This window comes from Mercenaria mercenaria, chromosome 18 (assembly GCF_021730395.1).
Source record: "Mercenaria mercenaria strain notata chromosome 18, MADL_Memer_1, whole genome shotgun sequence".
Lineage (NCBI taxonomy): Eukaryota > Metazoa > Mollusca > Bivalvia > Venerida > Veneridae > Mercenaria > Mercenaria mercenaria.
The window spans coordinates 1276142-1299481 of NC_069378.1; the positions used below are offsets into that span (position 1 = coordinate 1276142).

Here is a 23340-nt window from a genome sequence, read left to right on the forward strand (position 1 = left end):
ATGACGATAAATATACTAAACCAACCCAGATTTATAGAGGTCCTAATGCAGTTTATAAGTTTATTGAAAAAATGCTTGAGGAAGTGGAATATTGTAAAGAAATATTTAAAGAACATTTTAACAAAGAACTAAGAATGTCTAAAAATGATTCAACCGAATTTAAAAAACAAAAGTTTTGTCATATTTGTGAAAAAGAATATAAGGAAAATGAAAATCCTGTCCGTGATCATTGTCATATAACAGGAAAATTTAGAGGAAGTGCTCACTCAGAATGTAATATTAATTTTAAACTAACACATAAAATTCCTGTTATTTTTCATAATTTAAGAGGTTATGACGGTCATTTTATTATGCAACAAATAGGGAAATTCAAAAAAGAAATTAATGTTATTCCTAACAATATGGAAAGATATATGGCATTTATGATTTCTGACTTGGTCTTTATTGATTCATTCCAATTTATGTCTCAATCATTGGATAACCTAGTAAAAAATATTCCAGAATTTAAATATTTATCTCAAGAATTTGATTGTGAAAGCATTAATTTATTAAAAACAAAAGGTGTTTATCCATATGATTACATGGATTCATTTAAAAAATTCAAAGAAACAGAATTACCTTCTAAAGAAGAGTTTTATTCAATTTTAAATGAAACACACATATCTGATAATGAATACGAACATGCTAAAAATGTTTGGAATAAATTTAAAATTAAAACAATGGGAGAATATCATGATCTATATTTAAAAACTGACGTATTACTTTTAGCTGATGTATTCGAAAATTTTAGAAAACTATGTTTAGAGTACTACAAATTAGATCCTTGTCATTATTTTAGTAGTCCTGGTTTAGCTTGGGATGCAATGTTAAAAATGACTGGAATTAAGTTAGATTTAATAACTGATATTGATATGTATCTTTTTATTGAAAAGGGACTGAGAGGAGGAATAAGTTATATTTCAAACAGATACAGTAAAGCAAACAATAAATATATGAAAGATTATAATTCAAAAGAAGAAAGCAAATACATTATGTACCTTGACGCCAATAATCTTTACGGTTGGGCTATGTGTCAACCTTTACCCTCTGGAAACTTTAAATTTATATCCGAAAAACAATTCAAGAAATTAATTGCAAAAGGTAAAACTAATTTTATAGTTGAATGTGATCTTGAATATCCAAAAGAATTACATAAAACCCATAATGATTATCCTTTAGCTCCTGAAAAAATAAAAATACCAGATCAATGGCTTTCTGATTATAGTAAAAATATTAAAACAGAATTTGAAATAGGAAAAAGTAATGTAAAAAAGTTAGTTCCAACTTTAATGAAAAAACAAAATTATGTAGTTCATTATAAAAATCTTGAACTATATACACAATTAGGGTTAAAAGTAACAAAAATACATAAAATATTAACTTTTGACGAAAGTCCTTGGTTAAAAAAGTATATTGATTTTAATACTCAAAAAAGATCTAAAGCAAAATTTCATTTGAAAAGGACTTTTTTAAGTTAATGAACAATTCTGTATTCGGTAAAACGATGGAGAATTTACGCAAGAGGGTTAATATTAAATTAACACATGATGAAAATATTTTATTAAAATACATAGCCAAACCTTCATTTGTTAGTTCAACGATGTTTAACACTAACCTTTTTGGTATTCATAGAATAAAAGAAAGTTTGTTATTAAACAGACCTTGTTATGTTGGAATGTGCATTCTAGATTTATCAAAATATTTAATGTATGATTTTCATTATAATTACATTAAGGAAAAGTACGAGGGTAATTGTAAATTATTGTTTACTGACACTGATTCATTATGTTATGAAATAAAAACTTAAGATGCATATGAGGATTTTTATAAGGACAAAGATTTATTTGATAATAGTGATTACGATAGTAATTCAAAATTTTATTTTGATAATAATAAAAAAGTAATTGGAAAATTTAAAGATGAAGCTGCCGGCATTCCCATTGTTGAATTTGTCGGATTAAGAAGTAAAATGTATTCTTATTTATTAGAAAATGAAGTTAACATTAAAAAATGTAAAGGAATTAAAAAACTTGTTGTTAAGAAAACAATAGTTCATAAAAATTATAAAGATACTTTGTTTAATTCAACCCAAAGTAATCACACCTTTAAAGTTATTCGTTCTGATAAACACAATCTTTCCAGTTATGTTATAAATAAAACATCTTTATCATGTTATGATGACAAAAGATATATTCTTGATAATGGTATTGATACATTAGCTTATTCTTAAATTAATTAAAGTTTTTATTAAAGTTTTTATTAAAGTTTTTATTAAAGTTTTAAAACTTTAGTTTTAATTAAATTATAGAACCATAAATTGTTAACTGAATATTCATAACGTTTAAAGAATTAATATAAATAGCATCATCCATTTTAAATTCATTTGCATAATTAATAGAAATAGATTCATTTTTTCTGTTATTTTTTGCATTGTAACTTTGAAGAATTACACTTTCTTTACTTTTTATTTGTAATTTAGCTTCTCCTTTATCTAATTTAATTGCATCAACAAGAATAATTAAGATGCAATTTTGTTTAATTGCCACAATATTACCACCCTGAACTAAACCAGGACTAGCATTTACAGTTTTCCATTGAAATAATCCACCATCGGTATCTTGGGTATAACTTGTTAAAAACAATGGAGGTTTTCTTATTAATTGTCTTTCTATTTTATTTACTTTTTCATTTATATTATTGAATATTCCCATTATATTAATTATTCCAGTTAAATAAATGTCCTTTTTAGTTAAATAAATGTCCTTTTTAGTTAAAATAATTTATAATAGTTTGTTCATTTACTCTTTGATTATGAATTTTTAGTATTTTATACAATAAATCATACAACGGTACTTTATCTTGTAACATTTTAATGAAAAATAAACAATAATATCCGCAAAGCATACTTGTTTTGTCTTGATATTGAACATTGTTGTATTTTACATTTGGTATATACTTAATTACTTCTTTTGGTGGAGGAAGTCCAAATGGGTCAAAGTACAAAGTATTAAAGTAACAAACCCAATGTGTTCCAGGACCAATAGCGTCATCTAAATTGATTATTCCACACTCGTCCTTTTCTTTTAATTTTAGTAAATTATTTCTACTAAATACACCCCTAAAGTTTTTAATTTTTAATTGTTTTACCCATTGTTCGATTTCAAAGTTAGATATTGGTTTGTTTATAAATTTTATTTTTTTTTAACTAAATTTTATTTTTTTTTTACTATAGGAATTCGTCTGTAAGGTCTCCGTTGTGAATCAATCTGTAGTCCTTTTCCACTTAACAAAGATGTAATCAAAGGTATTCCTAGACTAGCAGCCAACATACCTAAAAACCCACCGTCTTGTTTTTGTTTTTGTGTTAATTTAATCACTCCAGATCCTACTAATTGTTTTCTTTGATTAGGTGTAAGATATGGTGATATCATATTTCTTTTATCATTAGCTACTGAAATCATACCATTTCCAAGTATTTTACTAACACCAGTACTGGCCAGTCCAGAAAGGGCACCAATGCCTAGAGGGGCTAATATTTTTGGAGCTATTTTTGCTGCCATTGGAAGAATTGTTTTTCCTAACAAACCAGCTAAAGCTCCTAAAAATCCACCATTTTGACCTTGACTGGACATTTGACTTTTTGAAATTGTAATTTCTAATCCCTTATTATTTGCAACAGCTTTTTTAATTTGATTAATTTGTGTTTTTGTTAAAAGTAAAGGGAAGTTTCCATGTAATTGTTCATGTTTTAATCTAAAAGTATGTGGAATTTTGTTGTTGTAGGCTCGGGCTAAATTTTTCTTTTGTCCATCTGTAAGGTTAACTTTATATTCAATATAATTTGATGACATTATATACTTTATATTTATTTTAATTTATATTTATTTTATTTAAACAATAACAAGTTCATTTAAACAATAACAAGTTCATTTAAACAATGACAAGTTCATTTAAACAATGACAAGTTCATTTCCAATAGTATTTATTTCAACTGTTTCCTCATATATTACAATTGCGTAAACACGAATATTGGCTGCTGGTGGAATATTTAATTTAGCTGTTAATGTAATGTGTTTAGGATCTTCTGTTATTGCTTCCTTTTTATATTCCAAGTTAAAATGAATAAATCCAAACAATTTTTGAAAATTTGATCTATTTAAAAGACTTCCAGTAGTTTTGTTATTTTGTTTATAATAATAATTAATTACATCATCATATATTCTTGATATACTTGTGTATTCTGTTTCTGGATAAAAACACCATTACCAACTTCAAGACGACAGGAGCTCAAAATGCAATTATTATTATCTGCATTAACTTGAAATGTATCTAATAAATGTGGGTTATGTTCTTGTGAATTACTTTTATCAGGTCGTTGTAAATAAACAAATACATGTTGTGGTTTTATTACACCAGCCGTTATTCTAAAGGTTATATTAGTTTGTTGTGTATCAGTTGATTGCGTCATCATTTCCCTAAGGTATGACCATCTTGCTTTTGTAAATCTTTCAGTAGCAATTAGTTCAAACCCAAATTCATTAAAAATCAAACGTGGAACCCATAGAATTAATTTTGTTACAATTACCCTACCTGGGTCTCCGCCGGCTCTAAAAATTAATTCATCATCATCTGTCAGCTGCAGTGTTATTTGAATTTGACTTGGAGGTATAATATTAGTTTCTAAACCTTGAAAAAATGAATAATTATTTAATGGAATCTTAGCATTTACCTCATTATTTTTCTTGATTAAATCCCTTCTAATAGCAAACCCCGAATTATCATCAGCAGCAGCAGTAGCAGTATTATCTAAATAAATAAACTCATTTGTTCCAGTTGATTTTGCATAATCTTCAGATAGTTCAACCAAACTCTTTACATTTATTACTTTGTATAAATTATTACAATCATAAACAATTTTTCCATTTTGTTTAACCACTAACTGATCAATTAATGAAGCTGCATTATTAATTAGAGCGATTTGGGCTCCATCATACTCAGCACCATTAGCAAGCTTATTTACTTTAAAACTTACTTCAAAATAAGCATTAAACCAATCAAAATATGAACTTCTATCATTAATTGTAAAGTGATATCCGTTTTTTTGTTGCTTAACATTATTTCCCAAGACAGATATTAAAGCTGTATCTAATTGAATAGGAGTTAATTCATATCTTTCACAATATTGTTTTGTTCTAAACATGTATATATTATATATTATTTTATTTTTTATTTTAGTTTTTATTTTATTTTTTATAAATTAATCTGTTAATACGTTTACGCGTCCCAGATCCTGACAATAATTTATTTATTCTTATATGAATATCCTCCTCCTCCTTACTATTTTTACTGTTATTCTTTTCTTGTAATTCCTTAGCAATTAAATTACCAACTGCCGGAGCAGGTTTCTTTTTAAGTTTTTCAACAATTTTATCAGCAGCTAAATTTCCAACTTCTGTTCCAACCTTTTTTGTTCCACTTTCAAGTGCTGCTTTTCCTGCTGTTTCCAAAGCTTTTTTTCCAGCTGTGCCAATTGAAGATGCAACTCCGCTTGAAAACAATTTCGTTAAAGTGTCAAAGATACCTGTTCCATGTATGATTTCTTTTCCTGTGTAAGCATCAACATAAATAAATATTCCTTTATTTTTGTCATAAACTTTTTTGTACATTATATAAAACTAAAATTTATAATTTCATAATTAAAGTTTTAAAACTTTAGTTTTAATTAATTTCTTTTAAAATTAGTGTAAAACTTGTTTCAACCTCATTAAAATTAATTATTCTACCAAATACATCTGTAATATATATTCTAATTGAATTTATAATATATTTATTAATTTCAGAATATCCAACTCTTTGTGGTTCTTTTGTAAATGGATAAGCTCTTGTTAAATCTGCAGTACTTAAAGCATAGATAATATCACTGAAATTACCATCAACAAGTGAATTATCAATAAGATCACAATGAATGTAAATTGTATCAACAGAGTTAGTTATATTTGGTGTTGTAGTTCCCCATTCAGTATTTCTCAATTTTTTTTCTCAAATCCAAGCAATGTATGAAAATTTGATATTTCCAAATCCAATCCAAAATTATCTGTAATTGAAATCAAAATCTTAAAACTACTTAAATCAAATTCCAAACTTATTGGAGCAATTTCTGATTTATTAAATTCAAAATCATCATTACTTATTAATGTTTCCCTAATATAATTATTAATATCTGTGTAACTGTAAGAACCATTTGTAAATATAATATCTTTCCATTCTTTACCATTATGATAACGAATTCTTTTATTGTCATATTCATCACTAATATTATGTAGTGTTAATACTATCCAAACCAACAACGTAAGTTTTATTTTTATCTAAAATTAAAGAACGACTAAATCTGATTGTAAAATCACTCGGTTTATTTTTATTATCTTTAACTGTTTCAGAACTTAATACTATTTTTTGTTCCATTTATATATTCAAGAAAAATAATTTTTATATAACATTTCATGTTGTTCTGGTAAAAGTGAATTCATTTTTAATAGTTCATCAATTATTCTAATACCTTCATTTTTTAGTTCTTCATTATTATTTCCAGCATCAATTGAACCACAAATTAACTCCAAGTCATTAACCAATTCTTCTGGATTACATGGACAAACGTCATAACCTTGTCCTCTAATTACTTTTTTAAATTTCATAGATCTTTTATTGATAGGTAATCCTGATTTTTCTGTTAATTCTTTAAATATTTTTCTTGAATGAATTGAATGCTTTTTATTATTGTTATATCTTTTATTAATCAAATCAATTAAATCATCATCAACTTTAGTGTTAATTACTTCTTTTCCAGTTATTCTATCCTTAGCAATTAACTTATTTTGACCATAAAGTTTATTTAAGTTAATAATTAAATTACCATATTGTCCATTTGGTAAAACTTTATATGGGTTATGATGTTTTATTCCTTTTCCTTTTTTATATATACGATCCGCATTAAGAATTTGATTTAACCGGTATTTGTACATTATGAGTTGATTTTGATCATGTTTTAATTTTTTTGCTTCTTCTTGTTTATTTGGATCTTTTGATCTTGATTTGCTTGTTATCGAACCATTTAATTTTTTAATATCTTCATTAACATCATTTATTGTGTCTTTAAGATCGTCTTTATTTATTTTATCTCGATTAAATTCATCTGCATGTAAAAAGTCAAACAATTTAGACGGTTTGGAATATCCATATTCTTCTAAAACATCATTATCCGTATCAGCATCCAAATCTATTTCATATATTTTTTTTTCTTCCGGTCTTGCTCTCAATTCTTCTTCTGATTCTTCAAAAGGATCATCTCCATCATCCAAACCCATATGATCTTTCGGTGGTATTAATCGCATTGGTTCTCGGAATAGTTTTTCCAAACCCATAGTATCTTCCGGTGGTAATGGTTGTAATGGTGGTTGTAGTCCCGGAGGTGGTTGTTCTTCCCTTATCTCTGCCAATTTTTGTTGTTGTTCTACTTCTTTTATTTTATCAACAAAACTTTTTGGAAGTAACGCTAATTGCTCCTTAATTCCAGGTAATGCTTTTAACTGACTTGATAATTGTTCTTTTTGACTTTCTATTTTTTCAGTAATTGGTTTATAAATTTCAGTGTACATATCCCGATTTGTAGCTTTTCTTATTTTTTCTCTCATTATTTCTTCTCTAAGATTTCTCATCTTTTGCCCAACTAATTTTTTTCTTATTATCATTTCATTAAGTTTTGATTGCATTTATATAATAATGTAAGATAATGTAAGATATTGTAAAATAATGTAAAATAATGTAAGATAATGTATTATTATATATAAATGGAAATTCCAAATTATGATACAAAAAGTGATAAATCCAATAACTTTAAACAATTTTATCCTTTTATGCCAGATTCATGTTTTAGAATGTTAATATGTGGATCTTCTGGATCTGGAAAAACAAATACATTAATGCATATACTTCGAAAACCTCTTATATATTATGATAAATTATACTTGTATGCTAAAAACCTAGAACAATCTAAATATCAAGATTTAATTAACCACTTAAGTCAAATTGCAAAAAAAATTAAAGTAGATCCAAATGAAATACTTGAATGTTCAGCTGATCCCAACCAAATTGAGCCTTGTGAAAATCTTGAATCAGAAAAACAAAAAGTAGTAATATTTGATGATTTTGTATGTGAAGATAAAAAAGTTCAAAATGAAATAACAAAATACTTTATTCAAGGACGTCACAAAAACTGTTGTGTTATTTATTTAAGTCAGTCTTACTATAAAACACCAAAAGATATTCGAATTAACTGTTCACATTATATTTTATTTGAAAGTCCAGGTAAACGAGAAAATGATATGATTTGTAATGAACAAAATATAGATCGTGATACTTTTGCTAATGCAACAAATCAAAAATATGATTTCTTATATATTGACAAACCAAGGAAGTTTTTAAAAAAAAACTTTACTGGTAATATATAATGGGAGTTTTTAATGATACAAAACAAATAAGTGAAACTGAAAGTGTAAGTAAAGTTAAATTTGATATTGATTTAAGTGATTATGCTACTAAAAAACAATATAAAAAGCTTAGAAAGGACATGGAATTGTATCTTCATAAAAATAAGGAACTTGATAACACAATGAATAGAGCATTAGATATGGGAGGTAATGAAATAATCAACCTAGGAAATCCAGATAAACCCGCTGATGCAGTTCCAAGACGGTTTGTGTATAAAAAAATTCAAAGTGTAATAGATAACTATAATCTTGAAGATATTAAAAGTATAAAACAGACATTAGAAGCAGAAGTAAAGAATATTGAAGAATTAACAAAAGATTTTAAAAAGAATTCATTATTGATAGTTGAATTACAAGGTAAAATTGAAAAAGAAATGAAAGCTATGACTGATTCTATTAAAGAACTTGAAGAGAAATCTGATTTGACAGATGATAACATAAAAAAAGTATTTAGAACCAATTTTGAAAAGTTATACACTCAAGTTCAAGAATTAAAAGATAGTATGATTAAACATGAAGAACTAAAAGACAAGATTATTGAAGCTGAAAAAAAGTTACAAAATATGTATCAGTTAGAAATCAGAACAGAAATAAATAAACTAAATACTGAAACTGAAAAAAAGCATAAAGATTTATTAGAATTAATTTCAAATAAACTTGCAGAATATAAATCTGAATTGGAAAAGGCAGCTTCACAAAGAGGTGATGACCATGACACAGCATTAGAGGACTTTAAAAAAGAGCTTAATTCTAAAATAGATGACTTTAAAAAAGAGCTCAATTCTAAAACAGATGACTTTAAAAAACAAATTCGAAATTGGATTAGTATTGTTGACAACCGTCATAATTTAAAGTATGCAAACTTAAGTAATATTACAAAAAAATTACAAGAAGATATGACGCAGCTTAATGCTAAAGTTGAAGAACATAAAAATGAACTGGACTTTGTAGTTGAAAAATCAGTTAAACAAGGAGAATCAATCACTACTAATACTGAAGCAATTACTGCTAATACTGAAGCAATTAACACAGTTAATAATCAGCTAGAAAATTTGAAGAAACAACTTGTAGACCTGATTAATAATATTGATGCACGTCACAATAGCAAGTACGAAGAGTTAAGTAAACTTACAGGTTTATTACAAAAAGATATTAATGAATTTAATGATAAATTTAATGATAAAATTAAAAAAATAATAAATGATTTGGACTCTGTAGTTGAAATATCAGCTAAACAAGGAGAATTAATCACTGCTAATACCCAAGTAATTACTGCTAATACTAAAGCAATAACCGCTAATGTCGAAGAAATTGCTGCTAATGATGAAAAAATTTCTAATAATTGGGAAAAAATTATAGAAGTAAAAGATGCTTTCTTAAAACAAGAAACACAATTAGCTAAAACAAAGACTACTGTTGACAATTTGCTTTCTTATAAAGTTGCTACAACAAAACGAATTGATGATTTAGCTAACATAATTATTAAACTTAAAAAGAAAGACAAAAAAATAGAAGAAAGGGTAGAGGAAGTGGGACGTGAAGTGTTTCTTTTTGAATACTATAATAACACTCTTTATGATTATGTAAAAATGAAAAAGTATTTTGACCGTAATGGTGACTGGATATATTCAACATATGAAGATATGGCCGGTCTGAACTATTTAAATGCATTTCAAGTAAGACCTGGAATTTTATTAGATTATAAAGATTTTATAAACACAAACCAAGAATATGAATTAATTAGACAAAGTGTGCTTTTGAAGGGTGTGTTTAAGATCGAAAAAACCGGAACTTATATAATAGATATTAAATTTTTATTAACGGGAGCCAGGCCCATAGGTGAACCGGATAAACCGATTAAAAGCCCAATATCACATTTTATATTTAGGTTGTGGACTATTAAATATTTTCCAGCCCTTGGTGCATTTGATTCATTTAATATTGTAAATATAGTAGCCAAGGACTTTGACACTGATCAGTTAATATCTATGTATAAGAAAAAAATTAAAGTTCATCTAACACAAGGAACAATGTTTGACATTCATCCTTATAACGATTCAAAATCTACAGAAATAACATTTTCACTTTTGAGGGATAGTTACATCAAATTCTACATATCGGATGAACCTGTATCGAGTAATGTATTGGATGAACATGCATCGGGTATTGTATTTGATGAACCTGTATCGGATGAATCTGTATAACCTGTATCGAATGAACATGCATTCCATGATAGAAACAAACTTTTGAATTAAAAGCATGCGTTTACATTGTAAACGTTACTATAAATAAAAGTATAGACATAAAGAAATTCCACTAATGTTAAAAATAAACTTGAACGGAACTGACATGCGTTTACATTGTAAACGTTACTAAAAATAGGCGTTTACATTATAAACGTTACTAAAAATAAATGTTACTAAAAATAGGCGTTTACATTGTAAACGTTACTAAAAATAGGCGTTTACATTGTAAACGTTACTAAAAATAGATTTACTTTATTTTACTATAGGTTTTAACAATAATTTGTTAAAATCTTTTTTTTCTTTTTTTAATTGTCCAGCATTGGTCAGTCCGGACCGGGGACTGAATGTTAAATGGGGTTATACTGTTTTCGCACAAACAATTACTATACTACTAGGAAATATAATGTAAGTATAAGAAATGAAATGATTTTTTTCGGTGTTCATGCGAAATGAACGACGATTCATATTTAATTTGCCGATCCTATTCTGTCGTTCATTTCGCATGAACACCGAAAAGAATCATTTCATTTCTTAAATGACCACTGTTGGTAGACATCATCCTTATCCAATTTGAGTATTACTGAGCCTGACTAGCGACACCTAGCAAAAAAGGTGATTTAGGTAAAAGATTATTTAAAAGCAATTCCTTTAAAAGTGAAAAACATGGCATACTTACAACTAGGAGTGGTTTAAACTCTAGCGGTCTTGTCTTTTTGAAGATAAGCTTCCAAACTTTACCGACCATGGTAAAAAAGTAGGGGGCTATCACGACCAACACGAGCGACCATATGTAGGTTACGGCAGTTTCTAGAATTCAGGAAAACGTTAATGATAAAGACTTTTACAATGCTTTAATGTGAATTGTTTTGGTGGCAGAGACTAAAAATTTTATAGTTGAAAATCTTAAAATGGTTCGAAACAAAAATAACAGATAAACGTTTTAAGAAATCACACTGGGTAAGTTCACATCGAAGCTCTAGGGTATAGTAGAGACCGACTCTATACTCGATAACCCACTTGAACGGTATAAGTTAGTACACAAATCGTACTTTCCCTGTTGAAGAGCTGAACTCTGCAAACTTCACGGCGAGGTAGGGTTTACTGGTTCCTTGCTTTTCATCACAGCGCTCAATGTGAAGGGTAAAAACAGTTTTACATATTTCCAGGGCCCAATTTTTGATCGGTCAGTTACTTAACTAGTGGGAGTAAGTATCATTTACACAACAGTCTGCCCTTCCCTAGAGCTCCGACGTGAACTTACTGAGTCAAAATATTCGCAGCCTTGTTACTTGTTCAGACAGGTGTTTGATGCCGTAATTTACAAACACTCACGGATTTTGCCCTTTTTCCCCGAAATAGGCATATGAGGTCACATTTTTAAAATTTCTTCTTTTTTTCCAAACAGGATATATCTTACCTGACGTTTGGTACCGGAAGTGAAAATGTGACGTCTTCAACGAGGTATTCCGAAATGAATTTGGCGGGAAAATGTTTGATGTTAAAATAAAGAGAGTACTTTTAGATATCACAGCGGTGCCAAGCACAAGTATAAACAAAATTATTGCAAAAATAACTTTAGTCACTTTGAAAACGGTATTCCAAAAGTCAAGCTCGGAGGAGGAAACATTATCCTCAGACGTTTCTCGAAACACGTCCCACTTGTTAGAAGACCTGGAAAAAAATGCAGGTAAATTGTACAGTTTTAAGTAAAGCTTTAAATCAATTATATTTTTGTTTAATAGTAAGGAAAGAGGCAATTGAAGTTTTCTCATTCAGATTGACTTACAGGTATATAAACTCTACTTTAGTACTATAATATGATATCTGCAACAAACACCTCTTTTAAGTCAAATTTTCATTCTCGCACACCTGACATTACCTCTCAGGAGCAGACTCAGTCAAACCGAGTCTGCTATTATGTTGCTTGGTTGCATTTTATGCTTCCAAAGGATCTCTTTACATATTTTATTAATTACCATGGTTTCCTAGTCTCGGGACTGCGACTAAACTCTGATGAATGAGAATGGTCAAACTGTATGCTCCTTACAAATGCCTATACTTTCTCTCCTGTTAGCCAAATCTATTGATAGATTGATGTCTCCATACTACAAAAAGCATTTTCAGAATTCCAAGCGATATTTCTCTGTAGAGGTTACACCGGATATAATAAAATATGAGGGTTTTGTAATAATATTTGAAATTCGCGAAAACTATTTTTTGATAAAATAATTAGCTCGCTTTCCTTAAAGTGCCAATATTTCATTTATTTCTATTTATTTTCATCTATTAATGTTTTGCTGTCTCAGCAATATTTTTAATAATTTTTTCGTCATTCACCTTAACTTCTTTTTAGTTGATTTTCGTTTCTGTCGCTCTACCGGAGCACTGTCGTTCGACGCTTTTAAGATTGTCTGATAAGCGCTATCGTTGTTTGATGCTGTACTCTCTGTATCAACACTGCTGACGTCATCGTTTTCGTCACTTCCGGAAATCTTATAACCTTCGTCTTCATCTTCTTCCGGAAATGGTTGATACGCTTCATTTACGTATTCATGCGTTGCACTTTTTCTGCTTTTTAATGAATTTGCTGCTTTGGTGAATGCCTGAAAACAATTGTTTTATAAGCGTTTTTCTTTCTTCTTTATACCCTTACAACAGCCATAAAGCATTTAAGAATAGCTCTAATAGGTATGCAGACGCTAAATATTAAAATGGCGCGGAAAAAAAATGGTAGTCGCATAATGGCGGATTCAAATAGTCCTCAGTGTTTTGCTCTGTAGAGTTATTTTCTTTACTTTCTTCAAATTTACTGGTAACATTTTCAATGAAAAAAAAAAATAACATGACAGAATTTGTCACGGATACTTAGATCATGCACCACCACTTCAATTCGGGGTCTCATTTTTAGCTGATTTTGCAGTTCGTGTGTTGTTCTTGCATCAAACATGACACCCACTTTTCTTTTGATATTTGTTCAGCACTGACAATATTCTTCAAGAAAATTTAAGTTACAGACATTTAAAAATGGGTCCTGATGTGTGCTGCAGCCATTGGAAATACTGTCAATAAAGAACAACAGTTATTTAGTGTGTTGCAACCTATAAATAAAAAGTCTTGTACGTGTCCATGTAAACATCATTTATTAGTCCATTTATCGTTTGCAGTCTGGGGTAAGTAGGATCTTGCCAAGATTTTTTTTCAATTACTCGTTACCATTAACATGAACACGAATTTCGCGATAAGTTAATGGCGGTGGTATCTTTACAACTGAATTAGATAAAAAAAAAATGGTGCCAACGTGTTCTGTCAAATTCCGTTTATGTTACATTTTAAATTTAACAAGTTTGCTGAAATTCATTTTATTGTACTATCATCAGCAATATCAATTTTTATGTAAGGTAATGCTTCATTCATTTGCCTTAAAGCTACTCGCTCACAATTTGAGTGATTTTTTTTTTCAAAATGTTAATTTCCACCAGGTTTGACATAATATATATATATGACACTGAAAATGAGAAAGTTGGTGAAAATAAAAATTAGATATTGGATTACTACCTTTTGCACAATATTTCTGGTTATCTATAAGAATATCTGGCAAAGATCTATGACAATAAGTTTATTCCACCAGACACTTTCAGAGTATTCACTTTTTATGGATTTTTAGAGAAATTATTTTTCGCCAAGTATGTGTGGGTTAGCACATTTAAATTCAAAATGATACACACACGAATATTTTTACGGCGTTACAATCATTCAATCTTAATAAGTTATATTTTTTTCTACAAACATTATATAAAACATTCTAACGTTATGTTTACGTATATTTTTACTGGCGGAACATTAACATTTTTGTAGTATTATGCATGTTGATTGACAATGTTCCGATGATTGATATATCTAAACTTAATTTCCGCCATATGCATTTCCTTAATCATCCATCACCGTAAAACCTTATAAATTACTTATTTTATTTTATTTTTACGTTTGGATTAGAATAACACTGACACAAGTTAGGTCACATGTCAACTATTCCAGATTTTTTGCTATGGTGGTAGAGGAAGTACCGGTGGTACCGGTTGTTTCCGGTACAGGTGGGCACCTGGGTAGAACCACTAATTTCCGTAAGCCAGATGGATTGCTTCTCCATATAAAAGAATCCTAAACCCCGAGCGAAGGGTCGCGCCCCCTGGCGGTGAAGGGCAAGTGATTCGAAGTGACAGACAACAACCATTCGGATAAGGAGGCCTTTTATAAATTATCTGCGAGACCAAGCAATACTGAACATGACTTTCCGATCAAAGTCAGAATGGGTTTTTCTTTGAACCAGTCAACTCCTGTGTGTGGTTCTATGAATATTAAAGTATTTTTTTTTGCATCTTTGCTTTTTTAATCGAGTTTAACGTCTCACGGACATATGGCGAGTTTCCAGCTTTTGGTGTTGGAGAAAGATCCTATGTATTTGTGCTCTTCTGGGCATTTGTTTCAGGCAAGAGCTAGCACATAGCTCGAATCTCCTACCTTCCGGACGTCAGTTGTATTGTTCCCTAGCTTCAAACAGCTTTGTCTTAATTGAAGAATATGTGAGAAGCACTATTTTTGGAGATATTTTTATTGCTTTATCAGGGTAGGAGCTTAAATTACTGTCACATAAGTTATTTTTATACTATGTTGAAAGCTACATTTTATTATTTATTTACCTATCGGTGACAAAACAATGAGTGCACTTGAATATAAGACATATACTGAACTCTTTACAGTATATCATACAGAGCCCTTATTAAAGGGCGTATCTTAAGTGTTTACTTTAAAGATACTTTTGATCCTGAAGCAATGATATATACTGGGCTTCATATGCTTTAGTTTATTGACGGTGCAATATAATTTCATTTTATGGTGACTTTAAAGATAAATAAACCTTATGTTCTTCATTTTATATACTTCTATTAACTTTGGGAGGAATGACATACGCATGTATGGTTCTGTCATGAAGTGTAAAATATTTCATTTTTGTCGAGCCCGCTTGCGGAAGCGAAGACATAGTTATCCAAATGGCTGTTCGGTGTATGTGCGTGCGTGCGTCCGCCCGTGCGTCCGTCCGTCCGGATTTGTTTGTCCGGACCATAACTTTGACATGCATGGAGCAATCTTGTTTATATTTGGCATGAATGTTAACCTCAGTGAGTGTCATGCGCAAACCCCAGGTTCCTATCTCAAAGGTCAAGGTCACACTTACAGATTAAAGGTCAAATTCAAAAGTGACTTTGTTCGGAGCATTTCTTCTTCATGCATGGAGGGATTTTGATGTAACTTGGCAAAATTGTTCACCATCATGAGACGGAGTGTCAAGCGCAAGAACCAGGTCCCTAGATCTAAGGTCAAGATGACACTTACAGGTCAAAGGATACAAGAATGACAACTTTGTCCGGAGCATTTCTTCTTTATTCATGGAGGGATTTTGATATAACTTGGCACAAATGTTCACCACCATGTGACAGAGTGTCATGCGCAAGAACCAGGTCCCTAGGTCTAAGGTCAAGGTCACACTTAGAGGTCAAAAGTCAGATACAAGAATGACTTTGTCTGAAGCATTTCTTTTTGATGCATAGAGGGATTTTGATGTAACTTAGCACAATTGTTCATCAACATGAGACGGAGTGTCATGCGCAAACTTCTAGAATTACTTCCCTTTTTTGTTACTATAAATAGCTTATTTTGTAACCTTTTTATTACTGGTCGTAGGGAAAAATCAAGACCACTTTTCTGTAGTACAACATGCATGTTACATCCAATTTTCAGGTGTATTTTGACCTATCTTTACTGGTGAGAATTTTTTGTTTGTACTTAGATTTTTTTTAAGATTTATGTCCCTTTGTTTTTACTTTAAATAACTTACATTGTAACTTTTTGCAACCTCTTTTTTATTCTTATTTTTTTTTATTATATTTTTTTTGGTTGGATTTAACATCGCACCGACACGATAGGTCATATGGCGACTTTCCAGCTTTTAATGATGCCCCTCCGTGCATTATTTCATCACGAGCGGGCACCTGGGTAGAACCACCGACCTTCCGTAAGCCAGCTGGATGGCTTCCTCACATGAAGAATTCAACGCCCCGAGAGAGGCTCGAACCCACATCGATGAGGGGCAAGTGATTTGAAGTCAGCGACATTAACCACTCAGCCACGGAGGACCCCCTCTTTATTTGGCATAAATGTTTGTCTCAATGAGACAAGGAGTGTCATGTGCAAATCCCAGTCCTTTTGACAGCTGGCGGGCTCGACATGTTGCCCGTGGGCATCTAGTTATTTTTTACTTTCTGTAAAATTCGATTCAAATTTAGAACCATTTTGTATGTATACTAGATTTGCTCGAACAAAGGTTCGACCACATCTGTGGTAATGTTATAAACCACAGGAAAACAAACAGACAAACATTTACATTTCCAACAGAACTATATAAACCTCTTACCTTCATGCATATACTAGTATGTTCTGAAAAACTATACATTATACAATGATTTGGTAATATTTTGTTTTTACACTATTTCGTTTAAATATTTGTTTTTGTTTAGAAGGAAAACAGGAGCAAACGGAGGTAAAAAAAATTATCAATATGAAGAGCAAAGTGGATTAACAATCAAATGCACATTTTATTTCCAATCACATAATACATTCTAGTAAAAGACGTCAATAATCCGAATGTCGTGACATTCAAAAAGGAAATTTAAACTTGAAGGGAGTGTTTTATGCCAGTAACGTACCACTAGCTACTATAATGTTCTCAGAGCATAAACAGAAATAGAAAACTATGTTGTAAAATAAGTCGAGTTTACGGTATGAAAGAGGGAAAGTATGACGCTTAAATTTGTTTGTTTATAAGAAAATGTGGGCAAAAATTGAGATTTGTCCAGATATTGATATAAATGAACTAGTTTGGTCAGATTTTGGTAAATTATGAGCATTTCATTGAAATTTTGCTGCAAAAATTGATAAAAACCCAAAAAATCACATTTTCACTGTGTTGGGTGTATTTTTTTTTAAAAAATGCACATTTACACTCTAAATTTTGCCCATCTATACCTTTCAGAGGGGACATTTGGTATATTTCAAAGTGTAAGTGTGTAATTTGCTTGCAAATTATGGTAAAAATGTATGAAATATGGCAAAAACCAGCTCTGGCTAGAAGAACTGGTTAAAAATTATGTCGCGACATCAATTTTGAAGGAAAATTGGCGCAGGGACCCGCATTACTGAAAATGCCATAAAACCTGGAAAACTGATTTAATCAAGCTGAAACTTGGTATTTTTCATGCAGATGTGTTACTGGTACTATACAAATGAAATTGAGACTATTACAGAAAAACAGTTTTTCTTTTACCGTTTTAACAGAAAGTAAAACTGAAATTATCATCGATCTCACTTCAAGTGTTTCAGGGATCAAGAACTGAGAGCAGTTTTTGTCCATAGAATCAGTAATATCCCCACACAGAATATTTTGTAGAGTGCAATCTCAAATTTTTAAGAGAATGTAGACACATTTAATAAGATAGCTGTTCGAGAGATCGCTTACGTTGTTGATAATCACTGAAATCGAAACAATTACAACGAAACTTGGAAGTGGTAATAATCTCAGACACCGCCGTTGCCTTAAGGTAATGGACCCGTAATTACGTAACATTACGTAATATCCCGATACTACTTCGGCATTTTCCGGCTACTGATGTACCATATATGAGCAACCAGACGGAGAATGCCGAAGTTCTATACGGAGGATACGTAATGTCACGGAAATGACCGATATTCGTTACCGATGTAACTCATTGCAGACTTGGAGCGGTCTTCTGCGCATGCCCGAAAGTGATTATCAATTGTAGCGCACGGCAAAAATATGCATATTTTTGCATGTCCGCATGCATTTAGTGTACAATATGCATGAAATACTGGCTAAAGGTTAGGGTTAGTATCACCATGGTTACAAAATATATACATTTAAGATATTTTCGTTCAAATTTAGTTTATCCGGTATGTACCGGAGTCTGTAATTTATACCGGCGCTCCAAGTCTGCATTGAGTCACAGTCATTCGTTACGGGTCCATTTAACTTAAAAAGATAATTATACGGAACTATGCGTGTCCAAACATTCAAGTATATATCCTGTAAACTGTGTAACACGTGCAATAAAAATCTTAACAGGCTGACTATCAAAAGCTGAATATATTAAGAAGCAGGCAAGGCCTTCTATCAATGTGAAGAGTCGATGAAGTGAAATCTTTAACATAAAGAAACTGCAGTGGTGGATCGCTACGCTCTCGAGTTCACTTCAAACAATAATTGTTTTATTGTTCACTGTGATACGCTGTATCGGTTTTTCTTGTTCTTCTCCTTATCTTATAATTTAAACTAGACAAATTAGTAACCTCTGATCCGCGTACAATCTGCGTAACTTTGGTAAGAAAATAAATATCAATATCTGAACAGAAGTGGCAAATGTTTGAAATGACAATAAACATTATCCCTAAAGTTTGTTTGTTCATGTAAGCATATTCTCTTCTCAATTTTAATAAAGAGAATATATGAGGCTATATCTAAAAACCGCTTTTAACAAGCAACATAACAAAAGAAGGTTGGTAACTAGTATACACCGCCGATCTTAAATTGTACGAGTCTGAATATTTTATATCTAGAATAAGACTTTTTCGTATTTTTAAGTACGTGTTCAATATAGACAAACTTTTGAAATATGAAACATTTAAGCGCTGTGTTAATGTAAATGAGTCGCACATTGGTATAGAAACCTTAACAGAAAATAATCATTCGGTTTAGAATAAATAGTAATGCTTTTTTTTTAAGATTACAGCATAAGAGTATAAGCTGTGGCATTTTTGTTGCAATATATTAAGAACCGATGTGTAAGATAGTTTTATCATACATTATGAGCAAGATGTATTGTATAAACTTTATACTTGAGTCAAGTAATCGTAAAATCTAAGACTTCACAAACTAATGTCAAACTCTGTCAATAAAAGAAAAGTTATAAAATAATTATGATCATGATTTGGTCTAAACATACCTTATTTTGCAATATTTTTACAACATGATTACAAACATACAGTGAAGGATTGGACAGGAAGCTTTATAAGCTTAAGGTTGTCCTCTCCCTTATGATTTCCTAAATCGAATCATCATGGGGCGTTCTATGTTTTGGATCTGTTCCGACAAGTACGCACATTTGTGATATAGTATTAATATAGATTTTATTAGCAAAATACATCTTATAGACTGTCTGAATTTATATCAGTTAAAACTATTCTAATTATTACACCCACTTCTCGGTATATAATTTTCAATGCTCTTCAACAACATGTTTGACGATAACCAGTTTTAACCGGTCAATTAGGCTCAAAATGCCTTTGTTTAAAATATGGCTGCCGCATTTTCCGTTATGAACTTAAAATACATGAATTACTTGTTAAATCCTTACACTGATAATTACTTTCATTAACATGTGTCTAAGGTTTGATATTGCTGAATATACTAGAATGTTTTATTGAATCTGTTGCTTTTTATTACTCTCTTTGTGGTTCTAACTATAATAGTTCATTTGCAATTTTAAAAGTAGTGCTTTCCTAACCATGTAAGTGCTCATTACATCTATTTAGCAAGCTGTTTCAGCTGTTTTTAAAGATAAAAATCTAAAGCAGTATTGACCTTTAAGGCTTATGAAAAGTTATTTATTTGTAGGCTGAAGTATCATTTCTACATAAGTAATCCTTTGATTAATGACTACTTTATTTTCTTTTATTTACTCAACGAAGATAAGTTGATCTGTTTTTTTTTCAAAATACAGCGGTCAAAACAGCTAACCCGCCAAATACCTTTACAGTGTCTAAAGTACATCTCGCGATTAGCATTTAACCATTAGATCTTAATATATATATATAAGAATATATATAAATTTCGCAAAGACATTTTTAAAGCATTGTGATTTCATTAAAACTTAAGCATAAAAGGTGTACTCCGTTTTCAAGACAATCCTTCTATTTACACTGGGATGGTTTTTTACGATTTGTTTTTTTTTTCAAAGATTTGGCAATAAAACCCTTGATCGCATACCACAAGTGTATTTTATGCCAAGATACACGCACTTTATTATACTTATAATTTCCTTTGAAAATATATTGTTTATATTGCACGATTAATCAGATTAATCAATCATGTTAAAATGTTCAAAAATAATATATTACACGTGCCTTGTATGTATCTATTTCAGCTCATTATAAAATTAATTCTGATTAGAACGTGTACATGACCATTCTTTAAGAATTTTCAGACTAACTGTTATCATAGTATAATTGTTATAATATGTAATTTAACTACACAGAAGTTACATAGATGGTTTATACTAAAACATGCGCACGTATTAGACTAAGTATAAAATCATCTGCGCACGTTTTAATATAAAATCATCTGCGCACGTTTTAGTATAAAATCATCTGCGCATGTTTTAGTATAAAATCATCTGCGCACGTTTTAGTATAAAATCATCTGCGCACGTTTTAGTATAAAATCATCTGCGCATGTTTTAGTATAAAATCACCTGCGCACGTACTATAACTTGCGCATGTTTTAGTATAAAATCACCTGCGCACGTACTATAACTTGCGCATGTTTTAGTATAAAATCACATGCGTATGTACTATTACTTGCGCACGTATTAGTATAGAAATCATCTACGCATGAATTAAATAGTACGAGTGCACGTAATAGCTAACTTAGTGCACAGGCAACAGTGGGCCAGTCAAGGACACTCTAGAGCATGCATGGCTGTGGGTACAGTACGTGTGTAGATGTTTTTTTTTGTGTGTTTTTTTTTAAGGATACGTACGCAGATATTTTTTACCAATATGTGCGCACGTATTGGTTATTACGTGTGCATGGGAATTACTTGTTACGTTCGCTCGTAGTAATCAAAACCTGTGCACGAATTTGTATAATAAAAATTAATCATTTATCATTTCATCGCTATGTTACCGTTTATAATAAATGTAAATGAAAATAAGTGCTTCTTACCATAATTGTAATCCTTTGTTACACAGGTACCATTTCAATGTAATATTTTATTTGTGGAAGCCTCTTTTATCGAGATGTGATTTTTCCACACATTCAACGTAATATTTTTTTTTTACATATTTCGTGGGTTTGTAGACCCGTTTTCATTTATTGCGACAAAGGCCGACAGACAAATACTGCAGTGCTCACAAACTGCAAAAAAAAAGGTTTTTATCAAATCCAGGTACTTGAAAGAAACCCCCTTGATCCAATATAATTGGTATACGTCATTCAATACGTTGCATCGGTTTTATCAGCTCAGGCCGTAAAGATGTCAAAACTCCAAAAATGAGGGTAGATATTAATTCTAGTATTTATGAGGGCTCTTGTCCGTGTTTGTTTTGTTTAACAAATGAAAGATAATTGCGAGTGAAAGTTTTGAGATAAGTGCACAGCGTAATACACCCACGATCTTTATTAAAATATCTGAACTGCAATAAAAAATTGCGAACTTCTACATGAAACCCTTGCGATCAGTGTAGATCATGATCAGCCTGCGCATCCGTGCAGTCTGGTCATGATCTGTACTGTTGGCTATTCATTCAGTATCTTTTGCACCCCTTTTAACAGTTAATGGTATTGTCCAAATTGAAAGATGGACAAGTTCATTATAGAAATTTAGCAAGGTAAAGCTTAGTAGCAGATTTACAGCGGAATTCATATGACGTTTCTTTCAAACAGCTTTTCTAGAATTATTTTCATCCGCGTAAAACGTTTTCTTTCATTTTGAAACTTTGAAATGAAAGCGTAACAATATTATTAACTATTTGGTTATTTAATTCTCGAAATAAGTGTGATAAGATTCAATGACGAGACAGTCATCATGCCGAATGACATGAAAATAAAATTATTTTCTTCATTTCTTAACTTGTAAAAGAAAACAATCTTCTGATATCCTTTCCGCAGCCTTAACGTACTAAAACGTATTAGCGTCTGATGGCCCTGTCACGCTTCCGTAGAAACAACATTTATTACACGAAACTTATTTTGAAAATATTTCTGAAATGTCTAGGTCTGCAGCTCTCAAATATATCTTACATCTGAGGCATATACTGACACTCTCAGACAACATCAAAAATGACATTTTGAGCGATTTGATGAAGTTCCAAAATTATCAATGTACCCTTGGTCCGTTACGGACCCCTGTGGGATTTCTGTTTATCCAGAGCTCAAATATTTTTTCATAGATTAAAAGCTGACATGCTGTACTAAAGCCCAGGTAATTTCAATTCGTAATAAACTGCTGAAAATTGGCTCCCCAATAGCAAAAAAAAAAAAAAAAAAAAAAAAAATGAAGTCCACGCGCATACATTTAGACGGGGTGACCCCTGCGCGTGACCCCTGACTATCTACGAATCAAAATGCGGCTTTCGTTTTCAAGTTTAGCATTTCTACTTTCATT

General features: G+C 30.6%; 1 protein-coding gene across 2 annotated transcripts in view; it reads right to left on the reverse strand.

The window, feature by feature from the left end:
- The window catches only part of LOC123539313 (chitin synthase chs-2-like), a 70255-nt gene extending 48172 nt beyond the window's left edge, over positions 1-22083 (reverse strand). The window contains exons 1-4 of one of the 2 annotated variants that reach the window (XM_053530492.1): positions 21900-22083; positions 13166-13431; positions 12246-12499; positions 11505-11635 (exon numbers count right to left, since the gene is read on the reverse strand). In XM_053530492.1, the coding sequence (XP_053386467.1) occupies positions 11505-11635; positions 12246-12499; positions 13166-13431; positions 21900-21902 (654 nt within the window). In that variant the 5' untranslated portion in view covers positions 21903-22083. The remainder of the gene's footprint in view (positions 1-11504; positions 11636-12245; positions 12500-13165; positions 13432-21899) is intronic. The other variant, XM_053530491.1, reaches the window with a different exon arrangement.
- Between the last annotated feature and the right edge of the window lie 1257 nt (positions 22084-23340).